This window comes from Accipiter gentilis, chromosome 10 (assembly GCF_929443795.1).
Source record: "Accipiter gentilis chromosome 10, bAccGen1.1, whole genome shotgun sequence".
In the NCBI taxonomy this organism is placed as follows: domain Eukaryota; kingdom Metazoa; phylum Chordata; class Aves; order Accipitriformes; family Accipitridae; genus Astur; species Astur gentilis.
The window spans coordinates 5,815,975-5,843,431 of record NC_064889.1 but is presented as its reverse complement, the minus strand read 5'-3'; the positions used below and the strand labels follow the sequence as shown (position 1 = coordinate 5,843,431).

Genomic DNA, 27,457 nt, shown 5'->3' with positions numbered 1-27,457 from the left:
CCCGTGCACCAGCTTGTGTGGAAAGAAAGAAAAAAGCACTCGTCCCGCTTTGCAAAATTTTATTAGCAGATCAGCGTAACAAATAGATTTGTTATTTTTGACAGTCGGTGCTATTTCCAGGCATGTAAAAATCGGTATTTCTCTTAATAAAAATATAGGCACACAGATTTTAAATCACCACCACTAAAAAAGCAATAAAAATAATCTTATTTTAATAAAATATACTTGGGGTTTTTCAGGCTTACCACTTATCTCCAGGTTCCTTACTGCTCCAAAATAATACACAGAAAAATCAATTTTTCTCCCCCTCCAAAGTAAATTCTGTAACATAAATTATTTTATTGAAGTGTACTACATCTCCTCTCCCACCACCCCCCTTTCCTTCCATGCTTTTTTTTTTTTCCTTAAAAAAAAAAAGGAACCTCTAGGTTGTTGCTCAAAAACCACCAATGGTAAGGAATGAAACTAAGCCCTGCACTGAGGAAGGTGTCCTCCAGTGCTGTAAACGGAGTTTAACTGGACTATGCCTCCCTGAAATGGGGCTGAATTTCTACCTTGGTAGAGTAGATAGGGTGATAAATAGAGACCACCACATTTGGAAAAACACAGTAAAACTTCCTAATAAATCACAAACATTAGTCCTGAGAACAAGAGATTATACACTCACAGCGCACTCCTCTCTGGAACAGTCGAGAGAATAGTTTGGCTTGACAGAGTGCTGCTTGTTGTGGTTTCCGTGCAATTAATGCCACAGCACTTGGGAGCCACGTGAGGCTACGAACGACTGAGCGCCGTAGAAAAAGGCCAACCCTGCTGCTCTCCTGTGACTAAGCCAGCGCTCCTGTCCTTAGCTGACCTGGGCAAAAAGATGACTGAAGACCAAACGCCATGAGCTGTCTGTAATGTCTTTGTTAAAACACCACCTTACATCTTTTATTAATGTAGAATTAATGAGCTGGAGCTTACGGCTTCACGCTGCCTTGCACTCCTCTGTCTGCCTTTTTACTGCATCCCATCTTGCTCAATAGTTGCTAGGATTTAACATAAAAAGAATTACCTCATCTCCACGAGAGCACAATTCTGATGCAACAACCTAACAGCTATTTTAACCAGGGCTTAATTTTCACAAGTGCGATTTATGTACATATCCCACAGTCTCCAATTTGGACAACTGAAGGTGTTTTGAAACTCCAGGAATTTAGAAAAATTACAACTGGCTCAGAGTTTATTTGGTTTTCCTTAGCCCAGGGAATGAACTAATGGTAATGCATGGGACAGGGAAAGCAGGAAGCAAAATTTGGTAGGTAAGCTGCGCAGCTTTTTATCCAAATATATCTTTTTAGTGCTCGGTTTATGAAAGGCTCCCTCCAGACACTGAAACAATAGTTTTTCCCATTACTGGTCCCTCTTAATATATACCTTACTACAGCACTTTTTGAGGATTCTGCCTCCAAAATTACACGGAAAGCTCAGAAATGCACCTTTTAATTGAATGCAAAGAGAAGCCCATGTGCTGCTCCTCATCCCTTGACCAGGCATATGTCACAGGCTATGGCAGCACAAGACATGAAATAAAAGGAAATTAAATAAATAGTATCAAAATGCAGTCCCATATTTGCCAAAAACTTCATTCTTCTGCTTCCACAATTCCTACACCTACATTCTCTTTCCCTTCCTTCAACCTTCCCAGTCCAGGTTCACCTCCACTCCCTACATGTCCCCCCGATACTCGTTCCTCTCCACTGCTTCCCCCCCCTCCTCCCACTTCTTTCATTTCGTTTCTTCCCTCAAATCCTGCTTTCTGCCTTTCTTCTCCAATGCTTCTTGCACATTTCCTTCCTTTCATAGAAATAGTTTCTCATCAACTGCATTTTTAGGCTCTGCCTAAGCAAGGATACAAAGCTACAAATAAAAGTAGTGTATTTTTATTTCTTTCATAGAAACTGGAATCCAGGCAAAATTAACCCGATACAAGTTTTCAACACCAGTTCACACCTTCAGGTCTAAAACCTCAGCCTAGAAGTGACAACCATAAAGCCAAACAAAACCTGTTTCCTTGTCCATCTACAGTTGTTTCTATAGGCTTGCTTTCTGATTTTTAATTTATTAAATGTGAAAATAAATACGAACTTCTAACAACTAATATAGTCAATAAAAAAATAACCTGGTCTATGCACATTTTTTGGTACCAACTGAACAATACTGGCTTAGAAACTAATACAGTTAAGATGATGCAACTTCCTAGCACAAAGATCTTACATCAATACCAAAGTGCTTACTTCCTCAATTTTGGATACAAGCCCCAGAATAGAACATAGATGTTTGTTTGCAGTTTGGGTTACATGTAAACAACACCTATACAAATAGGTGTTAATGAATCTCCAATTTGCCGACAATAAATTAAAACAATAACAAAATCTAATAAAGACTATTTCTTCATATACTGTGGCTTCTTAAGTGCCCTGTTTTGGTGAGGCATCCTGCCATCATTCTGTAAAAACGTTGTATTTCAGTGCATGTAAGTCACTACAGAATTTTTTCTCTTTTTCATCCAAAAATTGCTCTGGCCTATCTCATCCTCTCAGTGGCCAGAATCAGTTGTACTGAGATTGACAGTGGCAGTTGTGTTAGTCTTCAGTCAGAAACAATGGCCAGAGTGCAATTCTTACTGCAGTACAGAACCATTTACTGCTAGGTTCACGAAATCAAGGTTATGATATGTAAAATGGCACTATGATTTTCTCTTCAATGACAGCAATAACAGAGTAGTGCACACAGCTAACAAAACCTGTCAGATATCTGCCATCAAATATTTATGCTATTAACAAATATAAAAATTGTATTAAGAATTTTCCTTAAGACTCAGTAACAATTTCCCTGACTGAAATAATAATGCACAGTCTTAATCATTGTGTGGAATGTGAATTATTCTGCAGTAAAAGAGTATCAGTAGAAACCCTATGTCCTGAGTGCAGTTGATACCACAAATAGATTGAAGTATCGCTGAAACGGTCACCGTATAAAAGCACTCCAGTCAGTGCTTGTGCTGCAGCATTCCCTGGGAATCTGGATCCCCAACTTTCTAAAATGCTTAGTAGGCATTAATAACATCATCCAGCTGTTGGTGTAGTTTGAGAAGCGAGAAGCATCATACCCAGGATTCAGACAAGAAGTCAAGGTCTGCTGTCAGGGCTGGTTTTTTCAGCAAGGATGAAAGTTTCCTCTGTCTCCTGCCCATGGAATTCTCATTACATTATGATATGCTGCTTCTCCTCTGATGAGTGGCTTTTCTTTGTGAAAGATCCTCACTGTCACTTTCACAGTTTCTCTGAAATAGAAAGGCCAAAATGTTTCAGTCACGTAAATGAGATAACCACGCAAATGAGATATCACGCTCCTAAACATGATGTTCTCACATTATTACTGTATCATCTATGGAGAAAATTAGAGCTAATAAAAATCTCACAGAGTTTCATTCCAGAAGGTCATACGCACTGCAGGGGTCCCCCACCCTCCGTCACACAGCTGGGCACAAGAGCAGCACTGCAGACTCTCCACAACTGCTCACTTCTCAGTCATACAGCACGGTCACTGCTATGCTATCCAAACATAACCTGCAGCCTCCATGCTGCTCCTTTACAAAATAAACACAGCTAGCACCTAAAGGGTTTATGGAGTCCCTATCTCTCCTTGCCCGACATTTCTGTCACAGTAACACAACTTACAACAGCATTAAAGACACAGAAGGGATGCCACTGTCCAATCTGGTTTCCCACTCAAAAACATTGCCATCCTGTTGGGCTGTGCATCCATATAAGGACAGCAAAAAATCACTGCACAGTAAAACTGGTCCTTCTCTTCCGCCCATTTGAGAAATGTACCTACCAAACTTTCATCTTGTATTAGGACCTTTTTCACCAGCGAACGAGATAAGTGGTTGCACAATGAGACAATACGGTAAGAAAGCTATGGAGAGAAGGAAGAATGAGAATTTGACCACACATGTGCAGTGCAGACATATCCAAACACATTTCATTTATCTACTGTGTATTAAAATTTTACATTCAAGCTCTGTCTTGCCCTCTGACCCCATCAGGCTTGGGAAGCCTTATATGAGACAGATTAAAGGCTCTCTGTCATACCTTCCATCGCCTTCTAGCATATTGCCTTTTGAAGTTTTCCATGTTAACAACAGATGCTTGCCGAACCAAAGCCTGTCGCTTGTCCACTGGCTGGAAGATAAGAGAGCAATTTTATTGCTTGGCTCCCTTTGATGCATGAAATACATAAGATTCTTCAAGTGCTCTGGAGCTGGCTGGAAGGAATGCTGGCTGGGGAAGCTGTGGATTCATACAGGTAAAAGCAGAAGAAAAATAATGAAATCTATTCCACCCTGTGCCTAGACAGGACCCCTTTGATCTCAAACAAAATCCTAAAACTATCGTACAGTCAGCGGTCACACTTGATCCCGTGCACAACATCGTTCTCAGAAGTTCCACTGCTGCTGCTTTCTAGCCACTCGACCTGGCACAAAAGGTGTATTGCATGGCATGGACTTTGCTCCAGCCTCCACTTCTGCCTTCTGCTTCATAATGATCCACACACAAGAAAACCAAACAAAAAGTCTGGGAACAGCTTTTCTAGCCAAAGGGCAGGATGAAGGACAGCCAAACAAAAGAGGGAGGTAACTAAGGGGATGCTAGAGGGTGCTAAGGCAATGCTTTCATTTTGTAAAGTTGCTAAGGTGCTTCTCGGTGCACACCTGCACCATCTCCATTTTCTCTGGACTGAGCTCATATCAGCCAGCTTTTATTAAAGTCCCTTTTTCTGAAAGGCATTGGGAGAGCAACAAAAAGGTTCCATGGAAGCCTGACAGAAAGGAGATGGAGCTGTTGTCAGCGCATCAATGGCACTGCAGCACACTGCTGCTCAGGGGTTTTGTGCATGCTTGCTAAAAATCATGACAGAATAGGACTAAACCCAGCATCATCACACTGTCAGTTCCCGTGATGCCTTCTAAATTTTCAGATAGACGTTTCCACATCTTGCTCTTTACAAGGATATTTTAAAACAAAAGGTAACATTAGGGCCCCTTCCTAACTTCCAGCATGTGGCTCTTCATTTTACATTGGCACATCTTCTCTGAATTGTGCTTTTACATGTTTTTCTTTTACCAGGCTGATTTAAACATCATAGGTAAGTTTGAGGCAGTGAATTCATGTGAATGTGAAATACTGAATAACTTCGGAGAGCACTAGCTGTACTCTACAACCCAAATATTAAACTGGTACCAGAGAGTAGCCCTTTTCCTGTGTCTCACAAAGCTGGTGAATAAAACCCTGGCTGCATATCAAAATCTCAGGAAGGCTCAGGTAATCTGCCACTGTAAGTAATCTTCTGCAATTAGTCTGAGATCAACAGATCCCAAGCAAAATTAGAAGGCGGCTCAAGGAAAGTAAATCCATGACCAGCTTTGGTCAACACTGGACAAGCCAAGAATGACAGAATAGTTGAGTTTGGAAGGAGCCTCTGGAGATCATCTAGTCCAACCCCCTGCTCAGGACAGGGTCAGCTACTGCAGCTACCCAGGACCGCATCCCACTTGGGTTTCAAAGGATGGAGACTCCACAGCCCCTCTGGGCAACATGTTCCAGTGTTTGACTGCTTCTTTAGTAAACAAGCTTATTTGCCTTTTTTAATGTTTAAATGGAATTTCTTTATTTCAATTTGTGCCCATTGCCTCTTGTTCTGTCACTGGATATCACTGAGGAGAGCCTGGCTCTGGTTTTTTCACTCCATTCTACCACATTTATACAGATTGAGAAGATCCCCCCTCAAGCCTTCTCTTTTTGACACTAAACAATCCCAGCTCTCTTGGCCTTTCCCCATTTCACAGACACTCCAATTCCTTAGCCATTTTCACAGCATTCCATCAAACTTACTCCAGTATGTTTTGCTGACATCACAGAAATTAAATGGGAAAAGGTTAGCTGCCATTTAGTATTGGTGATGAGGATACATGCTACAGCACATCTGAAAAAACCTCAGGATTTGTCCTTTAACCACACCGAGTATAAGAACTCAAGACATTGATACCATGGCAATAAATATATGAGGAAAGGATTACAATACCTATGGAAAAATAGGAAGAAAAAAAAACTTATGAGGATTCAGACACGTGCCTAAAATTTTTGGATGCCAATCTGGTGTCCAATCTGGCATTAAGGAACAGATGTTCCACAAACCCTGACACAGTCCTCCTGCAAATGAAGTGCTTTTGAACTCCAAAACCACTTCAAAATTTGCATAGACCAGAAAACTGTATCCGACAGATTGAGAGGGAAAAAAGGTTCAAAACAAGATCTGGGAAAAGTGAAAAGAGAAAAGCCAGGAACTCTTAAAAAGAGTATGGAGTTTATGGAGTGACAACCATTCCAGCAGTTCTGATCTGCACATGTAGGAGGTGGATAACCCAGAAATATTTATACTGACTGGAATCCCACCACCAAGCAAGAGTACCAAAGGCGAATGGAAGATCCATCAGTGAGAATTTAAACTTTTTTTTCAGCAAAATAATTGATAACATTTATGAGAACAAATTCACTTTTCTCATCACGTGTCCTGGGTTCAGCTTGGATAGAGTTAATTTTCACATGAACCTGGGAGGGGGCACAGTCGGGACAGCTGACCTGAACTAGCCAAGGAGCTATTCCATACCATTCGACATCATCCTCAGTATATAACGGGGGAGCGGGCTGGCTGCGGGGGTGCTCTCTCGCTCGGCTTTCGGCGGGGGAAGTGGCGGAGTGTTGGGTTCTGGGTGGTGAGCAGCTGCATTGTGCATCACTCGTTTTGTATATTCTTCTATGCATGCCCGTTGTTGTTGTTGTAACTTCTCTTTCTGTGTTGTCCAAGTGAACTGTCCTTATCTCAACCCTTGAGGTTCCTTTTTTTTTTTTTCCTTTTCTCCTTTCTGATTCTCCTCCCCATCCCACCGGAGGGAGGCGGGAGGAGCGAGCAAGCAGCTGCGTGGTCCTGTGTTACCAGCTGGGCTGAAACCACAACAACATGCTATAGGTATAGCATTTGTGCAGGTATCTCAGCAGCAATTCAAGGAACCGAGCTATCAGCTAGGCCTCTTTCTCATTTAGATGCATACATCATTTGCATACAACAGAAGTGGGACATTTAAGCATCAAATATTACTTTCTCATGCTGCAAATGACTAGCATGGTGGTACAAAACACCGACTAGAAATCAATTTTAAGTGGAAAAAATGTCACTGGCTAAATGTCAGCTGTACAATCATCATGAAAAATTTCTGAGTGCCCTTTCAGCAGTAGAACCATCACTGAATCAAAATAGCTCACTTGACAGTATTCCAGACTGTTAATAACTGCCTCAATTTCTAAATAGCCTGCAAACCAGTGACCTTGTCATTTTCTCAATCATCAGAATATCTTCTCAAAAGCAGTATGTCAGTGACCTCCTTCAGCTCAGAGAGCACTAGCCTCAAGGACTGAGTCACAATAATATTAACCTCACCCAAACACACACAGGAACAGAGTGGCCTCATTTAACATTCCTTCTTGTCGTGCCAGTGCATTTGTTCATAAAGAAAAACTACGTGAACAGAGAATATGAGATCATGGCTGAGGGAAGGCAGACTCTCTTTCTTGAGAGTCTTTTCTGCAATATTAACTCTCGATAGGCTTTAAGTTACTTTTTAAGGATTAAAACTCTCCCCCTCATAAAAAAATCCTGTGTTCCGGTTCCCCTAGACAGTATCTTGTGGGTCTTCCAGCTCAAAGGAACCTGCAGAAGTGATGACTGAAATGTTCTGAGAGAATAAAAAATGGACATATGTAAAATTCTCAATACTATTTGTTACAATGGAGCCAATTCTCCCCAACCATCAACACCAGCTTGCTAGGGACTTCTCCTGGCTATCCTCACTCCTTCAGAGCTTTTGAAAATTTTACATCTTGTGCAAAGAAAGATGCCACAGCAAGCACATCCAGTTTCCATCCTCCACCAAGTACAATGACAGGAATAACAATATCCCTATTAAATAACTGTTTTCAGAACTCTGAATTTTCACCACCCTCTGCACATCTTTATGAGGACATGGTAGTGATGGGTCCACTGTACTCTACACGAACCGGATGAGAGTATGCTTTATCTCTCTATCTCAAAGTAGGAAACATTATTCTTAATAATTTTACGAACAACAACAGTTCAATTCAGTTAGGTCATTCACTTCTCTGGAAAAGGAGGGAGGGAGGCTGGGCAGTGAAAGACATACTCTAATATATACATATATAAAGATCCATTCTAGATGGACTTGAGCAGTGATGCAGAGATGCTTGGATACTATCTCACTGATTCTTGTAGCTACCTAACAGTCACCTTGCAGAAAATTCATGCAGCTAAGCAAAGGGGCTCTAAACTAGCTGCAGAACCTAGGCTGGCAACTCTTTTCAGTACACAGAAGCTTGACATATCTTCTTCAGTCACTAACTATGCCATCAGGGAACAACTGCAACCTGCATAAATAACAATTTATTGTGTCCAGAACCAAGATGGGTACATAATGTGCATAATCATACAGTATAATCAAGTGACTTCTTTGAAATACAAGACAACAGGGCACAATTCAAATTTGAGCCAACTTTTCTTTTACTTCTAAACTTAAGAAAAAAAAATCTTCACAGCAAGAACACTAGTCTCAAATGCCACATCATAGATTAAATTAGTTATCACTTATTACTCACAAATTAATATTAGCACTGTAAAATTACATACACAGTTACCTGATCAGTTCATTACAAGTTCCCAGTTGTGTCTTTTGAATAGGATTTCTTTGGTATAGCCCAGGAAACTTAGCTGAATTTTAAACCAATGGATTAATCAACAGCTAACACCTTTGATGGTAAAAGATTTCATCCTGCATAACTGGCCTAAAAAAATAATCTTAACTCTTCTTCATCAGCAGCCATTTCACACAGAATTTCCACAGGACTTGCTAAATGTTAAATTACTACAGCAATTACTTTGTTTTACAGGACAGATTTCACCTTTGCAAATATTTCTCTCATATGGTCTATAGAACTGCCTCCAGCAGGTCTACATGACTGTTTCCTTCATCCAACCACAGATGCTAGCATGAGATTTTTATTAGTTTCCAGGCACCCAGCTTCTAGTAAGTACAGACTGACCTACTCTTTATTCCAAGTTAATTACTTAGTAATCTTCAGGAACTGTAATACACAAAGTAGTATGATATAGGCAGTGCAAAAGACTGTAGGGTTAGATGTGTCCATACAACTGTGATAATCTAGTTCCTGTAAGTTCAGACATCAAATATGGGGGGGGAAAAAAAACACCTTCAACACTACAAACCACTGGGAGTTTATGGTTTTGGTCAGCATCTCCTGCAGTACATCAGAATTTCTATTTTAGTTCTAGGTGATGTTTTCACGTAGAATCTATGCACTGAAAACTTTTTAAACTGCTGTACACTGAAAGAGGCAGCAAACCCTGCACCTAATCTGATCTATGCCATTACTGATTTGATTCTGCTACATCAAGATTCAACCCTGCAAGGAATTCTTCACAGCGAGATCTGTTTAACAGCTCCATTAGTGATTCATTAATATCTTTCTTGAAAACAGAGTCAAAGTTTCCATTCACACAGGCTTCATTTTCCAGTTGAAAACTACTCATTAAATCCTGTATCCACTTGAGTTCCTCAGAAAGATCTTGACTGAGAGATTCATACTGACTCTGCAGATCAGCATATTTCCCAGTTATGCCTGTAAGACTAGAGCCTACAGTCTTGATATCATCTTGTAGATGTCTTTTCAGGGACTCAATTTTACGGTATTCATACTTCAGCTGAGACAACTTGTGCCTCACGCTTTCATTCTCTTCTTTATACCAAGCTTCTTTCTCATTATAAATGGAAACCAGAGCATCAATGTCCTCCTGCACAGAATCGTGGGATGCAGCCAAAGTGCTGAAACCCCGTTCCATAAGTGAAATGTCCTCTACTACTCGGGCAAAGCGCTCAAAGTTGATGTAGGTATTATTGGGAGGCATGCTCGAATGGCACTTTATGGTGTACTCTCTCAGGCGTTTTGTCTTCAGCTGTGTGTTCTCAACCTTCTTGTTTTCTTGGACTTTTGTTTCTTCTTTCAGCTGGTGAGTCGTCAGACAGAGGAATCAATATTACTGAATGTTTACGAGACATGCAGTGATTAAAAAACTCTACACAAAGGATGCAGCCTGAACTTCCATAATGCTGGGAGATTCTTTGCTCCCACGGATTTTCCTTCATGCATTTGATTAAAAGAAAAAAAAAACAACAAAACACACAAACCCAAAACCAAACGTGACAAGTGATGTGCATTCATTCCAATGTGATAAGTATAAATAACAGGGCCGCAATTTATTTTCATGTTAATTTTTAGCAGTTAACAGTCCCAAAGCTATCAATATTTGTAAGAGGAAAAATAACAATCTTGAAACCACTCCAGTTAATGTTTTTGTGCAGTGCAAAGCAAAAACTGAATTTCAAACACCCTCATTAGTCATGCTGAGATTAGCTAAATGTATTTTCAGTAAGAGACTTATCCACAAAAGCAAGTGATGTTTATGATGAAAAAATACATACAGACACACAAACGTAAGCAAATCAGCACACTTGGTACAGCAGTTATATCTTGAGAAAAATTCTATTTTCCACATGGACTGTAGTCAGCTCTCAACTCAAGAAAGCACTAAACCCAACCCATAGTATATGTCCATACAAACAGAGAAGGATGGAAAAAAAATACAAAGCCCAGTCTAATGTAGGATACTGTAACATGCAACAAACATCAAAGCTTTGTCACCCTCTTTTCGAAAGTTAAGATAATAAAAGAACTCATTTGCAGAAATCCAAGGCTTTAGTCAGACCCAACCAATTTCTTCCTGGTTGATGTCTTTGAGACACCTAGGGTCACTAAGTACTTGGAGGGCAGTTTTCCATTTAACACACCAATAAGAATGAGAATATCATCTCTGCTTTGCTCATGGTAAAAAACAAGATCTGTCTCTTTTTTCATTCTTACCGTTATCCACGGATGAGACAGAGCTTCCTGAATTGTAAGCCGTTTCCTAAAAAACAACACAAAAAAACCCCAGTCTTGAACGAGAAATACCTGGTACACAAGTCCATTGACCTGCGCTTCTCCCAGGCTTCGTATGAAGCATTTATCAAGAAAATGCCAGGATTAATTCTCAAATTTCAGGGTTACTTTTCTCTATGAGACATACTGCTTGCGTTGAGTTTAGTAACTGTTCTAAGTTTCAGTAAGGTGCTGTCCTCATTCCACACAATTTTAATTCTTATTTGATCAAAACCTAATGGTATTTTTGTGTACCCTTCCATAAAAAGTGATAAAAATATTACTTTGTTTTGTTCATCCTATACGCTTAGAAAATAAATTCTTTCCATACACCTTTACTACGACTGTGTCTGAACTAAGGTATACAACGTTAATTATATCAAAACTGTCCTTTGGAACGTGGTATTACATCACTGCAGGAGCTGCCATTTCCCAAAAGCAACATTTCTGAGAGGAATACTTCAAACCTAATCAAACTTGATCAATTTGAACTTTCTTCTGCATTATAGCAGTTTGGTGAACAGCACATTAAGAGCACTGAGAATCAAAGGCAGAAACACAGCATTGCACAGGGACTGCTTCTGTACATGGGACAAATATCAATATCGCTGACTTGTCCTTTCTTAAAACAAGGTTGCTAGACCTGTGCATACCTCTCATCAAACCCCACCTACTCCAGCCTATTCTAAGGCCTGAGGATTTGCACAAATCTTGACCAAACAGCTTGCCTCTCTCTCTAACACCTATTTTCTCCCCTAATGAAGCCATCAGAAAGAACTGCCATGGCCTGACGTCCCTCCAGGATAAATAGGATTATGGGGAAGGAGATGCTACTTCTGCGTGCACTTTATTAAAAGGAAGAAAAACTAAAAAAAGGTCTGTGGTTCCTATAAACTGGGAATAAAGATCTGCATAGGTGTCATGCAAATTCTAGGTGATTGCAACAGATGCAGAGAGACTTAAGAAACAATTCCACTACGAGCACATGTGAAGATTTTTCTGCCCTTGCACCACTGGGAGCATATTGTGGGATCATGTCACCTCCTTGCAAGTAGTTCATAAAAGACTGAAATATTGGAGTGGTAGCTATCCTGAACTAGAGATTTTATACCCTATTTTCAGCCCTTCACCTACCCACCCTATTGTACCAGCTTGACTCATGTTAGAATTCAGTCCCAAAAGTGAAATTTAACTGAGGAGATTTAGTTCCTTTTCTTAGGGTTTCTGGGTGCAGTGATTAACTAGGGGCACAGCAGCATGCTCCTGTCTTGCTCTTGAAGATCAATACGCACTGGAGGGAAGGCTTTGCAGATTACTCGTCAGGCTACTTTTCACTAGGTTTATCTTAGAAACAAATGGATCTTTCTCAATTTTTACTTACCGTGTATCTTTCACCAGGAGTTTCTGAATAAAATCTTTTGCCAGGTCACTGGTATTGCTGAAAAATTCTTCATCAAATTCATAATTCACAGCTGTGATGTTGGCAAGCGTTTCTTGTTTAGTTTCTCCAAGGAAAGGCGATGCACCACTAAGTCTAGATAAGCCAGAAAGAAGAATCAATTGGAAAAAATAAACAGCAGAGGTCCCCTAGTGAAATTACAGTGACTGTGTACTCTTGGGACATTTGTGGATCTCATGTTGTAGCAGCCATGCCACGTGGGAAATAACAGGTCCAGCTCTGGCTCACTACATCTGTGGTTATGAGTCAGGCTCATCTCGAAAGTCTCTAGTGCAGCACTAATGTGTGCACACAGATAGAAATGCACAAATTCTCCTAAGTGTCTCATTGAAGTCATTACTAATCTAACTAGAAAAGGCTTCAGCTGAGGAGAGTCTCGATCCCTGTGAACCCATAAACACTACCAGGCAGAAGCTTCTATCGGCTTCAAGGGGATAAAGCAGTGTTTCTATAGATTTTCTTCAGGTAGGAAAAGCCCTGCCCCTACTGCTTTTCTGTCTGCAAAGCTACTGACAAGTTCCCTGCACAGTGAGTTCAGCCAGGAGACCTTTCTCAGGTGGAACCAAAATACAACAAACACGTGATTGGAAGTCAGGTGCGTGGCCTTGCCTAGGGGCCAACTCTGCCAGAGACGTAGGGCCATGCTGGTCATTAAAAGGAATCCACAAACAAAAGGACTTTAGCTGCAATAAAATCCAACTGTTTCTGAACAATGCAAAATTTCATAGAATCACAGAATCATTTAGGTTGGAAAAGACCTTCAAGATCATCGAGTCCAACCATCAAACCATGCCCACTAAACCATGTCCTGAAGTACCCCATCTACTCGCTTTTTTAATACCTCCAGGAATGGTGACTCAACCACTTCCCTGGGCAGCCTGTTCCAACACCTGACAACCCTCTCAGTAAAGAAATTTTTTCCTAATATCTAACCTAAATCTCCCTTGCCGCAACTTGAGGCCATTTCACTCTGTTGGCACTCTGCTCCAACTGCAAGTTAATAATGGAGACAGCATCATAATAAAATGCCATTCAGCAATCTTTACTTTGACAGAAAAAGCTTTTATCCTGCTTTGCCTATCTCTCAACTGTGACTGACAACCTTCATCTTTGATGACTATTTACCCCTGCTCCATAAAACTCAAGGGTCAGAACAGATTCATTTCAGACTCCTCCTGCCCTGCCTTCCCTCCCCTCCCCTTCTTCCCTCCCCCAGTCCACAGGGATGCTGACTTGCAAAAGTCTGGTTTACAGGAAATGTTATTTATACCAAGGAAATTTATCTCGTGCCTTTTTAGAAATCTTCTGGACTATTATTATGCTTATCTATTATGTCTAGGTTTGATAGCATAGTTTCAGGATGCGGCGGGCTCAAAACAGGACTGCAGCAAACTCCTGGGATCTAAATTGAAGTTTTGAATACTAAACTGCTTGCTTGCATGATCCTGCTCAACAGACCTTTCAGCCTGTCTGTATTGCCACTACCATGTTGACAGGGAATTTGGGGGTAAGCAGAAAGTTAGATGGGACCACCTGGGCCATTCAGCCCAGTCCCCAGCTACCACGTGTTGTTTTATTCACAGAATAAACATTTCAGTGCATAAAGTGTCTCCTCTCCCTCTACAATCACACAATGACACCAAAGCAGCTGACACAGCAAGGCAGCATGAGTGACGTCCTCCAGTTGTCTTTGATGCAGTAAATTTCACCCCATAAGCCACAGTCAATCTCACTTCTTAACAGGTTAACAAACTCCCTCTTAAGCTTTTGTTCCACTTCTGTCATCCGCAAAGAAAGGCTACAAGCATGCAGGTTAACAAACTCCCTCTTAAGCTTTTGTTCCACTTCTGTCATCCACAAAGAAGGCTACAAGCATGCATCTCGCTACAGACCATGGACGTTGTTCCAAAACTAAAGCTTGGAAACCTGCCCTAGAGCCTTGGTTTCTTTTCCCTTTCCCAAAACTGTGTCATGAAGCAGCTGTAATTCCACCTTCTGGCCCTTCACTGGAAGCCAAAGCCAACAGTGCTCTATTCTCCTCTGAGGTTTTTTTTTCTCTTTGGGACTCAATTTTGAAGTCTGTGAAATGGGAGGATTCTCAATCCTTACAGCTAATGCAAATTACTTTTGTTATATCCTGACTCAGTGCCTTTAAACATCTAACAGCAGACCCCAATAATTAAGGCTTCGCCCTTGCAACCCAGTGAATCATTCCACTGGTTATTGAATTAAAGACTTGTAGGCATTTTGCTCTCTGCACCTCATGATAGCATCCACTTGATGGCTGCCATGTTTGTTAAAGTTGGTGGTATCATTAAATACACCCCATTTATTCAGAATTCTTCAGAACAAAAGGCTTTAAAATTAACAGGCAATACTAGTTAAAGGCATACAAAATTTCTAGTACATAGCATATCATGCAAGCTGACCCCTCCCATCATATAAAGCATGCTCTTTTTTTCTGATCATTTGTAGGGAGACAAATTTTCAATCTTAATTACTACAGCAACCATTACTAGCCAACTAGGTAAAATAGACCTCCTACACTGGATACTGGATACTTCATTATTCTGCCGCCAGGACTGAATTCTCAATGCAACAGAAAAACCTCAAGAGCACCTGGCCATCTGTGCACCACTGCAACCACATGGTAAGTATTCCCACCTGCTTATCTTCAACTCCTAAGTTTTCCTCTCATCACTTATGAACATACAAACAAAGCAATTAACAAAGTTTAATGACCTGTTGTGATGGGTTGACCCTGGCTGAACACCAGGTGCCCACCAAAGCCATTCTATCACTCCCCCATCCTCAGCTGGATAGGGGAGAGAAAATATAACAAAAGGCTCGCGGGTCGAGATAAGGACAGGAGAGATCATTCACTATTACCGTCACGGGCAAAACAGACTCAATTTGCAAAACATACTCAATTTATTACAAATCAACCAGAGCAAGGTAATGAGAAGTAAAATGAAATCTCAGAACACCTTCCCACCACCCCTCCGTTCTTCCCGGGCACAACTACCCTCCCGGATTTCACCACCAAGCCCCCCCAGCGGCACAGGGGGACAGGGATGGGGTTTATGGTCATCACACGTTATTTTCTGCCGCTTCACCTCCTCAGGACGAGGGCTGATCACACTCTTCCCCTGCTCCAGCGTGGGGTCCCACCCACGGGAGACAGTCCTCCACGAACTCCTCCAACGTGGGCCATTCCCACGGGCTGCAGTTCTTCACGAACTGCTCCAGCATGGGTCCATTCCACGGTGTGCAGTCCTTCAGGAGCACACTGCTCCAGCGCGGGTCCCCCACGGGGTCACAAGTCCTGCCAGAAAGCCTGCTCCGTGGGCTCCTCTCTCCACAGATCCGCAGGTCCTGCCAGGAACCTGCTCCAGCGCGGGGTTCCCACGGGGTCACAGCCTCCTTCGGGAGCCCACCTGCTCCGGCGTGGGGTCCTCCACGGGCTACAGGTGGATATCTGCTCCACCGTGGACCTCCCTGGACTGCAGGGGGACAGCCTGCCTCACCAGGGTCTTCACCACGGGCTGCAGGGGAATCTTCGCTCCGGCGCCTGGAGCATCTCCTCCCCCTCCTTCTTCACTGACCTTGGTGTCCGCAGGGTTGTTTCTCTTACATGTTCTCACTCCTCACTCCGGCGGCAGTTTTTCTCCGTCCCAACTTTTTTTTCCTTCTTAAAAATGTTATCACAGAGGCGTTACCACTATCACTGATTGGCTCGGCCTTGGCCGGCGGCGGGTCCGTCTTAGAGCCAGCTAGTATGGGCTCGCTCTCTCTCGAACACAGGGGAAGCTTCCAGCAGCTTCTTACAGAAGCCACCCCTGTAACCCCCCCCACCGCTACCAAAACCTTGCCAAACAAAACCAATACACCTGTTAAGTACACATGTCACTGAAGACCAGAGTGCTGATAAAAACCAAGGGTCTGGACAATATTTTAAAACCCTTGACCTGAGCTTGGGCTCAGCCAGTATCCCTATCTTTTTCTGCACCACAGGACAGAAGGGAATTTGTTGTGCTGAATCTCACCATAGCTCTTTTACAGGTTTGGGGGTCTAAGCCTTGAGTATAGCCCAAAAGTGGATTTTATTCACAGAATGATAGAGTGGTTTGAGTTGGAAGGGATCTTAAAGATCAACTAGTTCCAACCCCCTTGCTGTGGGCAGGGACACCTTCCACTAGACCAGGCTGCTCAAGTCTTATCCAACCTGGCCTTAAAAAATTTCAGGGATGGGGCAACCACAACCTCTCTGGGCAACCTGTTCCCATGCCTCACCACCATCACAGCGAAGAACTTCTTCCTTACATCTAATCTACATCTACCCCCTTTCACTTTAAAGCCATTACCCCTTGTCCTATCACTACATGCCCTTGTCAAAAATCCCTCTCCAGATTTCTTGTAGGCCCTCTTTAGGTACTGGAAGGCTGCTGTAAGGTCTCCCTGGAGCCTTCTCTTCTCCAGGCTGAACAACCCCAGCTCTCTCAGCCTGTCTTCACAGGACAGGTGCTCCAGCCCTCCTCTGGACTTGCTCCAACAGGTCCATGTCCTTCTTATGTTGGTGGCCCCACAGCTGAATGCAGTACTGCAGGTGGGGTTTCAGGAGAGCAGAGGGGCAGAATCAACTCCCTCAACCTGCTAGCCACACTTTTGATGCAGCCCAGAATGCGACTGGCTTTCTGGGCTGCAAGCGCACAGTGCCGGCTCATATTCAGGTTTTCATCCACTAACACCCCCAAGTCTTTCTCTTCCAGGTTGCTCTCAATCCACTCATCAACCAGCTTGTATTTGTGCTTGGGGTTGCCCCAACCCATGTGCAGGACCTTGCAGTTGGCCTTGTTGAACTTCAGGAGGCTCACACGGGCCCACCTCTCAAGCCTGTCAAGGTCCCTCTGGATGGCATCCCTTCCTTCCAGCGTGTCGACCGCACCACACAGCTTGGTGTCATTGGCAAACTTGCTGAGGGTGCGCTCAATCCCACTGTCTATGTCACCAACAAAGATGTTAAACAGCGCCGGTCCCAATATGGACCCCTGAGGAACGCCACTTATCACTGGTCTCCAGTTGGACATCTAGCTGTTGACCACAACTCTCTGAGTGTGACCATCCAGACAATTCCTTATCCACCAACTGGTCCATCTGTCCAATACACGTCTCTCCAATTTAGAGACAAGGATGTTGTGCAGGACAGTGCCAAATACTTTGCACAAGTCCAGGTAGATGACATCAGTTGCTCTTCCCTAATCCACCAACACTGTAACCCCGTCGTAGAAGGCCACCAGATTTGTCAGGCAGGGTTCGCCCTTAGTGAAGCCATGCAGGCTGTTGCCAATCATCTCCTTGTTTTCCATGTGTCTCAGCAGAGTTTCCAGAAGGATGCGCTCCTTGATCTTGCCAGGCACAGAGGTGAGACTGACTGGCCTGTAGTTCCCTGGGTCTTCCTTTTGCCCCCTTTTTAAAAATGGGTGTTATGTTTCCCCTTTTCCAGTCAGTGGGAACTTCCCCGGACTGCCATGACTTCTCAAATACGATGGATAGTGGCTTAGCCACTTCATCCGCCAGTTCCCTCAGGACCCGCAGATGCACCTCATCAGGTCCCGTGGACTTGTGTACCTTCAGGTTCGCTAGATGGTCTCGAACCTGATCTTCCACTATGACGGGCAGTTCTTCATTCTCCCAGTCCCTGTCGTTGCCTTCTGCATCCTGGGCAGTGTGGCTGGAGCACTTGCCGGGGAAGACTGAGGCAAAACAGTCATTGAGTACCTCACCCTTCTGCATGTCCCAGGTAATCAGGCCCCTGTTTCCTTCTGGAGAGGACCCCCATTTTCCCTAGTCTTCCTTTTATCACTGACATACCTACAGAAGCTTTTCTTGTTGCCCTTGACGTCCCTGGCCAGATTTAGTTCTATCAGGACTTTGGCTTTCCTAACCTGATCCCTGGCTGCTCAGACAATTTCTCTGTATTCCTCCCAGGCTACCTGTCCTTGCTTCCACCCTCTGCAGGCTTCCTTTTTGTGTTTGAATTTGTCCAGGAGCTCCTTGTTCCTCCATGCAGGCCTCCTGGCGTTTTTGCCTGACTTCCTCTTTGTTGGGATGCATCCCTCCTGAGCTTGGAGGAGGTGATCCTTGAATATTAACCAGCTTTCTCAGGCCCCTCTTCCCTCCAGGGCTTTATCCCATGGTACTCTACCAAATAGATCCCTGAAGAGCCAAAAGTCTGCTCTCCTGAAGTCCAAGGTAGAGAGCTTGCTGTGTGCCCTCCTTGCTGCCCTAAGGATCTTGAATTCCACCATATTTGTTTTCCACTCTGAAAAGACAATCCCTCCCCTTCAAGCCTCCACACTCATACTCACCCCTGAGCTGTGTAGTGCAAATCCCTCTAATACTAGAGTGCACCTTCTTTAAATCTGGCAGCAAGTTAGTCCTCTGAGTGTCATAAGGAACAGCAGAAGCCCCAGGGTATGAACATTAGGGAAAGGCATTTCCAAGCACGCAGTATCCACCATGCACTGCTCCCCAGCAGTCACAGGAGCTTGATTTCAATGGAAGCAGTTAGGTCCAAGGATCCCTGACCACTTCTGTAGTTCTCATATCAAACCAGAGGAAAGAATTATTGAAGCAATGAGTGCTATTCCTCCATTGTATGCAACCATTGTCACATAAGCAGTTTCACAAATTGTCAAGCTCCATCTTAAAACTCTCTCAACTGCTTGTCCTTGGATGCCCACAGAACTTCATTTCTGTGAGAGTTTGAGCTTGTCATGATTTCCTGCTTTTATTTATTAATCACTTATTGACATGCTTTTATTCCAACAGCTTCTTTTCCCCTTGTGCTTACTGACGGCAATGATACTCCCAACTAGCTTTTGCTTTACTAGCTTTAACAAGCCATTTTTTCTCCTGTAAGATGAATTCTCAGTTCCCAGGGTCAAATCCTCTGCTCCTGTCTCAGCTTAAATTCACCTTTTTGAGTATGAGTGACCATATTTATACATAGTAGTCTAGACTGCTGCCTTTACAAGCAAATTAAACTTCCCCGTTTTCACCTGAAATAACTCACCTTGTAAATGGTACTATTACATTTGCTATTTCTATTCCTCCACACACTGGTAGCTCATAGCGCTTCTATGAGCAACCAACACGCTTGGGTTTTTCCATCCTCTACCATTTGGAGCTGATCAGGTCCCATAAGAAGCAGTGATAGCCCAGTGATGCTAGAGACATTTGTTCTTCATCTGCTCAGAATGCCCCTCTTCTACCCCTTATTTTAAACTTGAAAAGGCTGCAGGATAACATTTGTGCATTAGACAAACCGCTGCCCACCCCATGTATGCAGCTCCTTTCTTAAATGGCTAAAGGGAAGAGCTGTATTGTACTAGTGCAATAGAGCTTTAGGAACACTTCTACAGGAGTGAATCTAAGGTACTCACAGTATGTAGGTGATGACTCCTATGCTCCTAAAAAAACAAAGGAGATTAATTGCAGGGGTTCTGCGTGACCTGTATTGTTCTTGATGTACACAATATGAAAAAGTCAATAGTAGCTGCTATACAGGCAGGACAGCCATCATGGTTTTAGATAACTGCTAGTATCTCTCAAAGAACGGTGTTTCGGGGAAAATGTGAATTTTACATATAACTTCAAGTAATGTAGATAGTTGAAGTCTCTTTATGTATTTCTACTTTAGCATGTATTTACTACAGTACACATCAAAAAAACAAAGAAACAGAAGCAAGGATGTTTAATTTGGGGTGACTTCTTTTGCCTGCCTTCGCAGCAGATCAGATTAGTACTCAGGTCTCCTCTGCATGCAGTGGTCTTATAAATAAAGCTGTCACAAACGCTACAGGAACATGCTTTGTTTTAAGAGTGCTCCTCCACAGTGGACAGTGGCAAACTGTTAACTCTATAGCTGCCATCATTAAAGTTTTTCATTGCAGAAATTAAATGCTTATCTTCTAATTTAAAAAAAAGGGATAAAAATGGAAAGACAGAACAAAGAGTTATTAACTGCACTTAAGTTTTTTGTCCTGTTTTGTTTTTAATTTGTTGCAGTAGAATGGATTCTATTCAGAGCAAATTGGGAAAAAGTAACAGTAGAGCAACCTGGGGGGAAAAAAACCCAAACAAACAACATTAAAAACTTACCACATATCTGCAGCTAGTCCAAGCGGTTCATAGTTTACTATTTCTGGAGCTGTAAGAAAAAAATTAATCAAATATCAGCAACTGAAGTAACAAATTTTTACCAGGCTGAATTGAGTAGCAGGTCAAGAATTGCCAAAAGGGAGAAAGGGGGGGTGAGAAAAGGAAAGGTAGTTATAGGATGCACTGTTTATAGTTTTGTAGCCATGATGGGAATTCAAGTTCACAAGCGTCCAGAAGAGATTACGTAGAGTAACTTGGAGCATAATGCAACTCAAGACTAAGGGTGAAGCAGATATTATATACTAATTACAGTGCAAATTATAACAAATAACAAATTATTACACCTCTCAAGGATACTATTACCCCTAAGAATCTGAGCCTGTGTTTTGTTTTTAACTGATGCCATTAATGCTAGTTTCTAACGACCAGTCAGAAACAGCTCTTGGGCAAGAGGCTGAAATTACATGCCAGACTACATTGCTATCCATGTCAAACCTTATTATCTTTATAAGAAACATTTCCTCATTGGAAAACATCCCCATATAAGACTGCATGCAAGAGAAAAGACCAAGGTCAGGTAATGAGATGAAAAAAGGTATCTGTAACAGTCATGTTTAACTGGAACATGAATTACAATTCTCTCCCCACATGCCAACCCCCAAAATCTCTAATTGAAACTAGTAGAAAGGAGTAGGATTAACCTAAAATCCAAGTGAGACATTAGAATTATGATCAGTGAGTAACAAAAAGAGAATCAGGTGGAAAAATGCAAGGGGAGGTGAGGGTTTTGTACAGCATGTACACAACAGGTGTACAGTGTGAGGGAGGTCTATATCTAGAAAGCCATGATAGAGATACCCATGTAATTGTGTACCCGTGTACTACAATGCAGAAAGCTTAATTGCCCCAGGCAACAAGTAAAAAAATTATTTCTATTTGCAGGGTTTCATAATCTCAATCCTGAGTTTACATCTCTAAATATTTATTTGGCAGCAACCTACTCTCACAGGAGTAGCACATCTGATTTATAGGAAGCACCTTTTGGCTTTGCAATATGAGACAAAGGAATGGGTCGGTCACTCACCTACAAATTCTGGAGTTCCAAAAATGTTTTTAAATTCGACTCCATCTTCTATTTTGTGAGCCAGGCCGAAGTCAATGAGTTTGATGTGTGGAATAGGGATATTCTTGTCTAGAAGCATAATGTTTTCAGGCTAAAAATAATAATAAATAGATCACTGTTATTATAATATTAATATCTTGGGAAAGTAACAGAGTTCTCAAGCGCTTCTTGTTCTTCACATACACAACACTGTAGAACAAGAAATACATACCTGTGCCTAACCATTTACAATTCATTCTATTGAGAAAGGGATGACAACTGTAAAATTTTACATCATTGAATGGACCACTTCATAAAAGCAAAGCAAATCTACTAAGAGTAATACTTTCATTCCTTTAATTTTATCTCATGCAAAAACTACCTTTCTCTATCTTCCTGTTAGCACTCCTAAGCTTATTTTAATGATGGCTATTGCCAGGATGAAAACAAGATACCCTTTTTTTCCAAAATGAGACAGAAGTTTTTAACACAACTGCATGTAGTTCCCTAATCTGGCAAGATAATGCCACTAGATTATCGGCCCAGCAGCACTGTGATGTAACACAAAGCGGAAGCTCAGTTTATCTTTTCCCCTTTTAAAACAGAAAATATATCCCTGGCCTGCAAGACCTCCTGGGAAGATGTCACACCCTGACCCCATGGATTTGCCTCAGTTACAATAACTGGTGCACACAGAACAGCAGCTAGCAAGTAGCTGAAGCAGTGCAGATACCTGGTGCAGAGACAGAGTGCCACTGCTTGATCCTGAGGGAGAGCTGCATCACTAAATATCTTGATTGACAGCAATTTTACTAATCTGTTCTTGGAATTTACACTGGGAAACATCACTATTTCTGCCCAGTTGTTCCTATACCGTATTGTAACCCACTGGAAGATGACTTATCAAATGCTTCTTGAGGGATTCTAGTCACACCTTAATCTACTTAGGGAAGGAAAATGCTCTTCTCTGAGACTAAATTCACAGCTGCAACTACAAGGCCAGAAAAGATCTAGGATTTGCTATCTGAACAGTCCAGAAAATGGAAAAATTTGGGATCAGAGGTCCTAGCTCATATACAATAGTAAGCTATTAAAAGAACACGTAGCATTTCTCACAGCATCGTAGGGAAAAGCCAAAGCTAGAACTGTGGAATTAAAACTAATTTTTCAGCCACAGACTTTGACTTTCTTTACCAGATATAGCAGGTATTTCATAAATATATTTCTTCAACTAAATTTCTCAGCCTTAGTTACTCCCTACCATGGCCCTATTTCACAGGTTTCAGACTAAACTACCGGTTCAATTTATTTCCCATGAAGAGCTTTAATGCATTTATTTGTCATAACTTAATCATAAGCTCAAGAGCAACAGTGAGACAGTTTGATTCCCTGCTGGCAGCTGCCTGGCCTTTTCACAGCAGATCCTAACATGGAAGCGGCTCCTGCTAACACATACTCGCAGTCAGAGCTGCACTGGAAAGAGACGGTATGAATAATTTATTGTCATAGTCATTGGACCAAGAATATTTTAGCCTCAGGCTAACAAGTCTGGTTTTCTTCCATGGATCTAGGGCATATATGTTCACCCCAGATACATGATGTAAGCTTGTTTATAGCAGACAGAACAGACTGAAATGGCAAAAAGTCACAGTCACTACCTTTTGGACTGTTTTATTCTTTAGGTGGTGTAAGTCACTGTAGCTCCACTGAAGTCCATGGAGCCCTGGCAAGTGATGAGATAATTATGAATAATCCTCTATCTAGTCAGATCACTGCTTAAAAATACATGTCTAATTTACTGTTAGCAAAACTCCATACCCAGTCCTACAAAACCCAGGACAGTTATTCTGCGAATATGTTTTAAGTCATTTGAAATTCACCATTAGTGAAATGATTCTTTACTTATCCTTTCTGATGTCTATCTCACATTTCCTGCAACATCTTCCTTGACCACCTGACATTACTATTATTAAGTATCAAGATTCATAGTTAGAGAACAGTATAGAAAAAGTTGCACCTATATTCTTACAATAGTTTCATGCCACTGGATATTAGACTGTTTTCTAATACACAGTGAAAACTTTCAGTCTTTGGCTTCTGGATTAATGAAGTAATTTCAAAATCAAGTGTGCATCCTTTATATGTTCCCACATCTACTATGCTTTTTCACATGTACCCTGTGAAGATTTGGACAGTAGTTTGCTAACCAGTTTCTTAGGTTAGATGTGATTTGCAACACTTGCAACGACTACATATATGCCATTATCACTGTTGCAAGACCAAGCAATTTAAGACTGAGACAGCATTACACACACATTTAGCATAAGGAATCAGCATATATATCCTGGGAATCTGGGAGGAGTCTATCTATAGCACACACATAATTAGTAATCGGTAATAAACTAACCTAGATTTAAAGTTAGGACAAGGAACATGTAATCTAGCAGTAGAGTTTCTTCCTTTTTTCCTTCATTTTAAAACAGTTCCCTCCTCTGTTTTATTCTACTTTCTCCTAGAGGATAAGTGCATTTTGAATGTATTTCTGGAAGCAGCAATGTTTGAGGCAACCAGTTCTGTAGCTGTGAGTCTGCTACTGAGAAAGCGCTTCCTTCTAGTCTCAAGAGTTTCACTGCCAAGGACAACAGACTCCTAGCTTCAGAGAAGCATGTTCACTTATGGAGGCCACAATCAAAAGAAGAGAGAGACAGTCTCTTCTGTATTGTCTAGGCCAGTTGTACTGATATCAAGGTCAAGGACCAAAGCTACAGATGTCAGCTGATATGGTAGGAAGAGAGCTCTGTGTGATGTGCTTTCAAGACCCTAAAGCAGCTAAGAAAGCAAGAAGTCTTTCTGTTAACCAAACTGCACTGGATGACACATACACCTCATGTAATTCTAAACACAGTGGGGACTGGAAGCAGCAACAGTTGTTGTAGCTGGATCTGGCCCTCCTCTTCCCAAAAATACATTTCTTATGTCTAATTTTTTTTTTTTTTTCACAGCATGCTTTGGATGATACCACAAATACAAACAGCTGAAGGATGAAGACTTACCATTTCTTTTTCTCAGTCAGTAAATATATAGGCCCATCCAAAAGTTACCACATGCCTGACAAAGGAGACTGTCTTCCTTGGAGCACTCAGCTGTGAAGTGCATTTAAAATGGTCTTACCTATTATTTTAGGCATGTTATCAAATACAGATATCTAACAAATCATAGAAGGTGTAGTCTGTCATTAAAACAGTAAGTCTAAATCAGCATCTTTACCTTTAAATCAAAGTGAGCAATTTTCTTAGAGTGAAGGTAATTGACTCCATCCAAAATCTGCTTGATGAATCTGGTTGCTTCCTCTTCACTCAAAGACTCTTTCTGTGCCAGGAAGTCAAAAAGTTCTCCTCCAGAAACCCTGCAAAACACACCAGAAAACATCCTGCTATCTACTGCATTGTAAGACATAAAATAAACTTAAGCACAGAAACTGAAGTAGCAAAAACCCTCCATACAGTTAGAAAGAGGCCACTCTTGCAGACACTCTAGAGTTTTGTGTTCTGGTTCCAGATGTACCAAAACTTCCTTTTGGCTTCAGCTCTCTCCCCTGTAAAGTTAAAGACTAGCTTTCCCTAATTCATTGATGCTGCAAGGTTTGATTTGTCAAGGATTATAAAGGACCAAAAAAAGGTACATTGTTTGATGAATCTATAGACATGTACATATTTCAACAGGTAGACTTTGATGTTAACCACTTCAACTGCTATTTTTCAACATTGTCATTTTGTATGAGACAGAGGAAATAGAACAAGTTGTAATAGTCAACGACTGTTAAAGAATTACTTCTCTTATTGTTTGCCATCAGAAACATGAGGCAATAAGATCTGCCAACAGAATTTCTTTCCTTTCCAGAACAGCCGTTACACTGTTCCAGTACAGATTCTTGCCCGACATAACTGACAGGAAAGCATTTGTTTTGTGCTGAATTTTTTAAAAGAAAGCAGATTGTAGCAGCTTGGAAGGTACCTAAAATTGTTTTCCCAACTCAAGGAAGTGCCATTACTTGCTATGAGTTTTCACATCAAAATTAAAATACATTCCATGCATATTTAGTACATAAGAGTTCTATTTTCATTTTTGTGCCTTGTATTGAGAGCTCCAGTGCTATTTTTGTATATATTATGAAACAGGCTGATCTAGATATTTAATTATGCTTACACTTATTGTTTCCAGTTCACACTGTCATTGATATTATTGATTTATTCTCAATCAAATTTACTGTTGGGGGCACTGACAAAGTGGTTGTTGCTCTTGGGCTCAGGTGTGTCACCCATCTGTGTTCACCATTCAGAGTGCAAGCACAAGACTTGAGAGATCTAACAGTCATTTTGGAAAACAAGTATTTGGCCCTGTTGTCTGATGAAATACCTGTAAAAGAACTGGCAGGTTCAAATGCTTTAAGTTAACTTAAGTGCTGTGATTCACAGACAAGTTAGATCACACTGTACACTGCAGAGGTCTTACATGCAATCATTCCTTTGACCCCAGGCTCCTACACAACAACGGTGGTGACAAGATGGTGATTCCCTAACTCTGCCTCTTTCAGAGTAAACTGTTGTGAACAGCTACAAAAACTCCAGAGAAGTCAACTGCAAACAAGAACAACGTGTCAAAAGCCACAAAGACATTGGGCTTAGTTCTTAGCTTCTACTGTTACTGTGGGTGACAGTATACCTTACTGTTCCAAAGGCAGAGATTTACACAGGGCCTATTGACTTCAGCATTGATTACTGGATATTTTTTTCACAGCTCCCGCATAGTCAGAAACTTTTTAAGCAACCTGAGACAGGACGCTTCACCTGGGCAGAAGTCACCTCACTTCACCAGGGCAGAAGTCACTTGATGTTTTGATTGTTACAACCAAATGGCTGGCGAACAAAAATAAGCTTGTATGACCCAGAAATATGTTGCAACTGCTGTCTTTGGCTGCTGCCTTCCTCCGTCCTATTAATCTCAGTTACTTAGCCTGTGAGACTCTTATTTGGTCTCTGATTTTCTTTTTAGGTGACACATAGCAAGGGTGTCAGCACTGCCATCAGCCTTGCTGGACAGGTTTTGTTTTACACTGTGGATTTCAGGAGCCAGGAAACACAGTCTCCTTTCTGTATTGCAGTAGGTTTAGGAGCCTTGGTTCATTAGTTTAAAAATTATTACAGCTGACTGTGACAAGCCAGTAAAGAAATCTGTAAGTAAAACCTGATAGTCTCTTGGTGAAATCTGCATACAGAGAGCAGTCAAGTTCTGTTTCCTTAATGATTTCTATTCATTCTGCACTTAAGCAATCACCTCTGGCAGGCACTATGGCCCTGTCATTAGGAAGCCAGCAGTACCTGGATACTTTCTTGTACTTTTCTGGAATTTAACCACACAGGCACACTACTCTCTCTTTTACCCTTAAGGTAGAGTCTTTAATCAGGACTAAGAATAAAAAAAGTTCTCTCTTGGGCCAGGCCAACAGCCCACATCGCCCAGCCTCCAGTTCACCAACCCCAGCAAAAGAAGATACCACTTAAG

The 27,457-nt window shown here is 41.7% G+C and overlaps 1 protein-coding gene across 4 annotated transcripts in view; it reads right to left on the bottom strand.

Moving 5' to 3' along the window:
• Positions 1-409: 409 nt before the first annotated feature.
• DAPK2 (death associated protein kinase 2) overlaps positions 410-27,457 on the bottom strand; it is a 62,030-nt gene continuing 34,982 nt past the window's right edge. For 3 of the 4 annotated variants that reach the window (XM_049812423.1, XM_049812424.1, XM_049812425.1), the window contains 7 exons: positions 25,163-25,301; positions 21,878-22,007; positions 20,794-20,842; positions 20,076-20,102; positions 12,553-12,705; positions 11,115-11,160; positions 8,548-10,200 (listed from right to left, as the gene is read on the bottom strand). In XM_049812423.1, the coding sequence (XP_049668380.1) occupies positions 9,565-10,200; positions 11,115-11,160; positions 12,553-12,705; positions 20,076-20,102; positions 20,794-20,842; positions 21,878-22,007; positions 25,163-25,301 (1,180 nt within the window). In that variant the 3' untranslated portion in view covers positions 8,548-9,564. Of the gene's footprint in view, positions 3,329-3,885; positions 3,967-4,142; positions 4,233-8,547; positions 10,201-11,114; positions 11,161-12,552; positions 12,706-20,075; positions 20,103-20,793; positions 20,843-21,877; positions 22,008-25,162; positions 25,302-27,457 lie in introns of those variants that run through there. The other variant, XM_049812426.1, reaches the window with a different exon arrangement.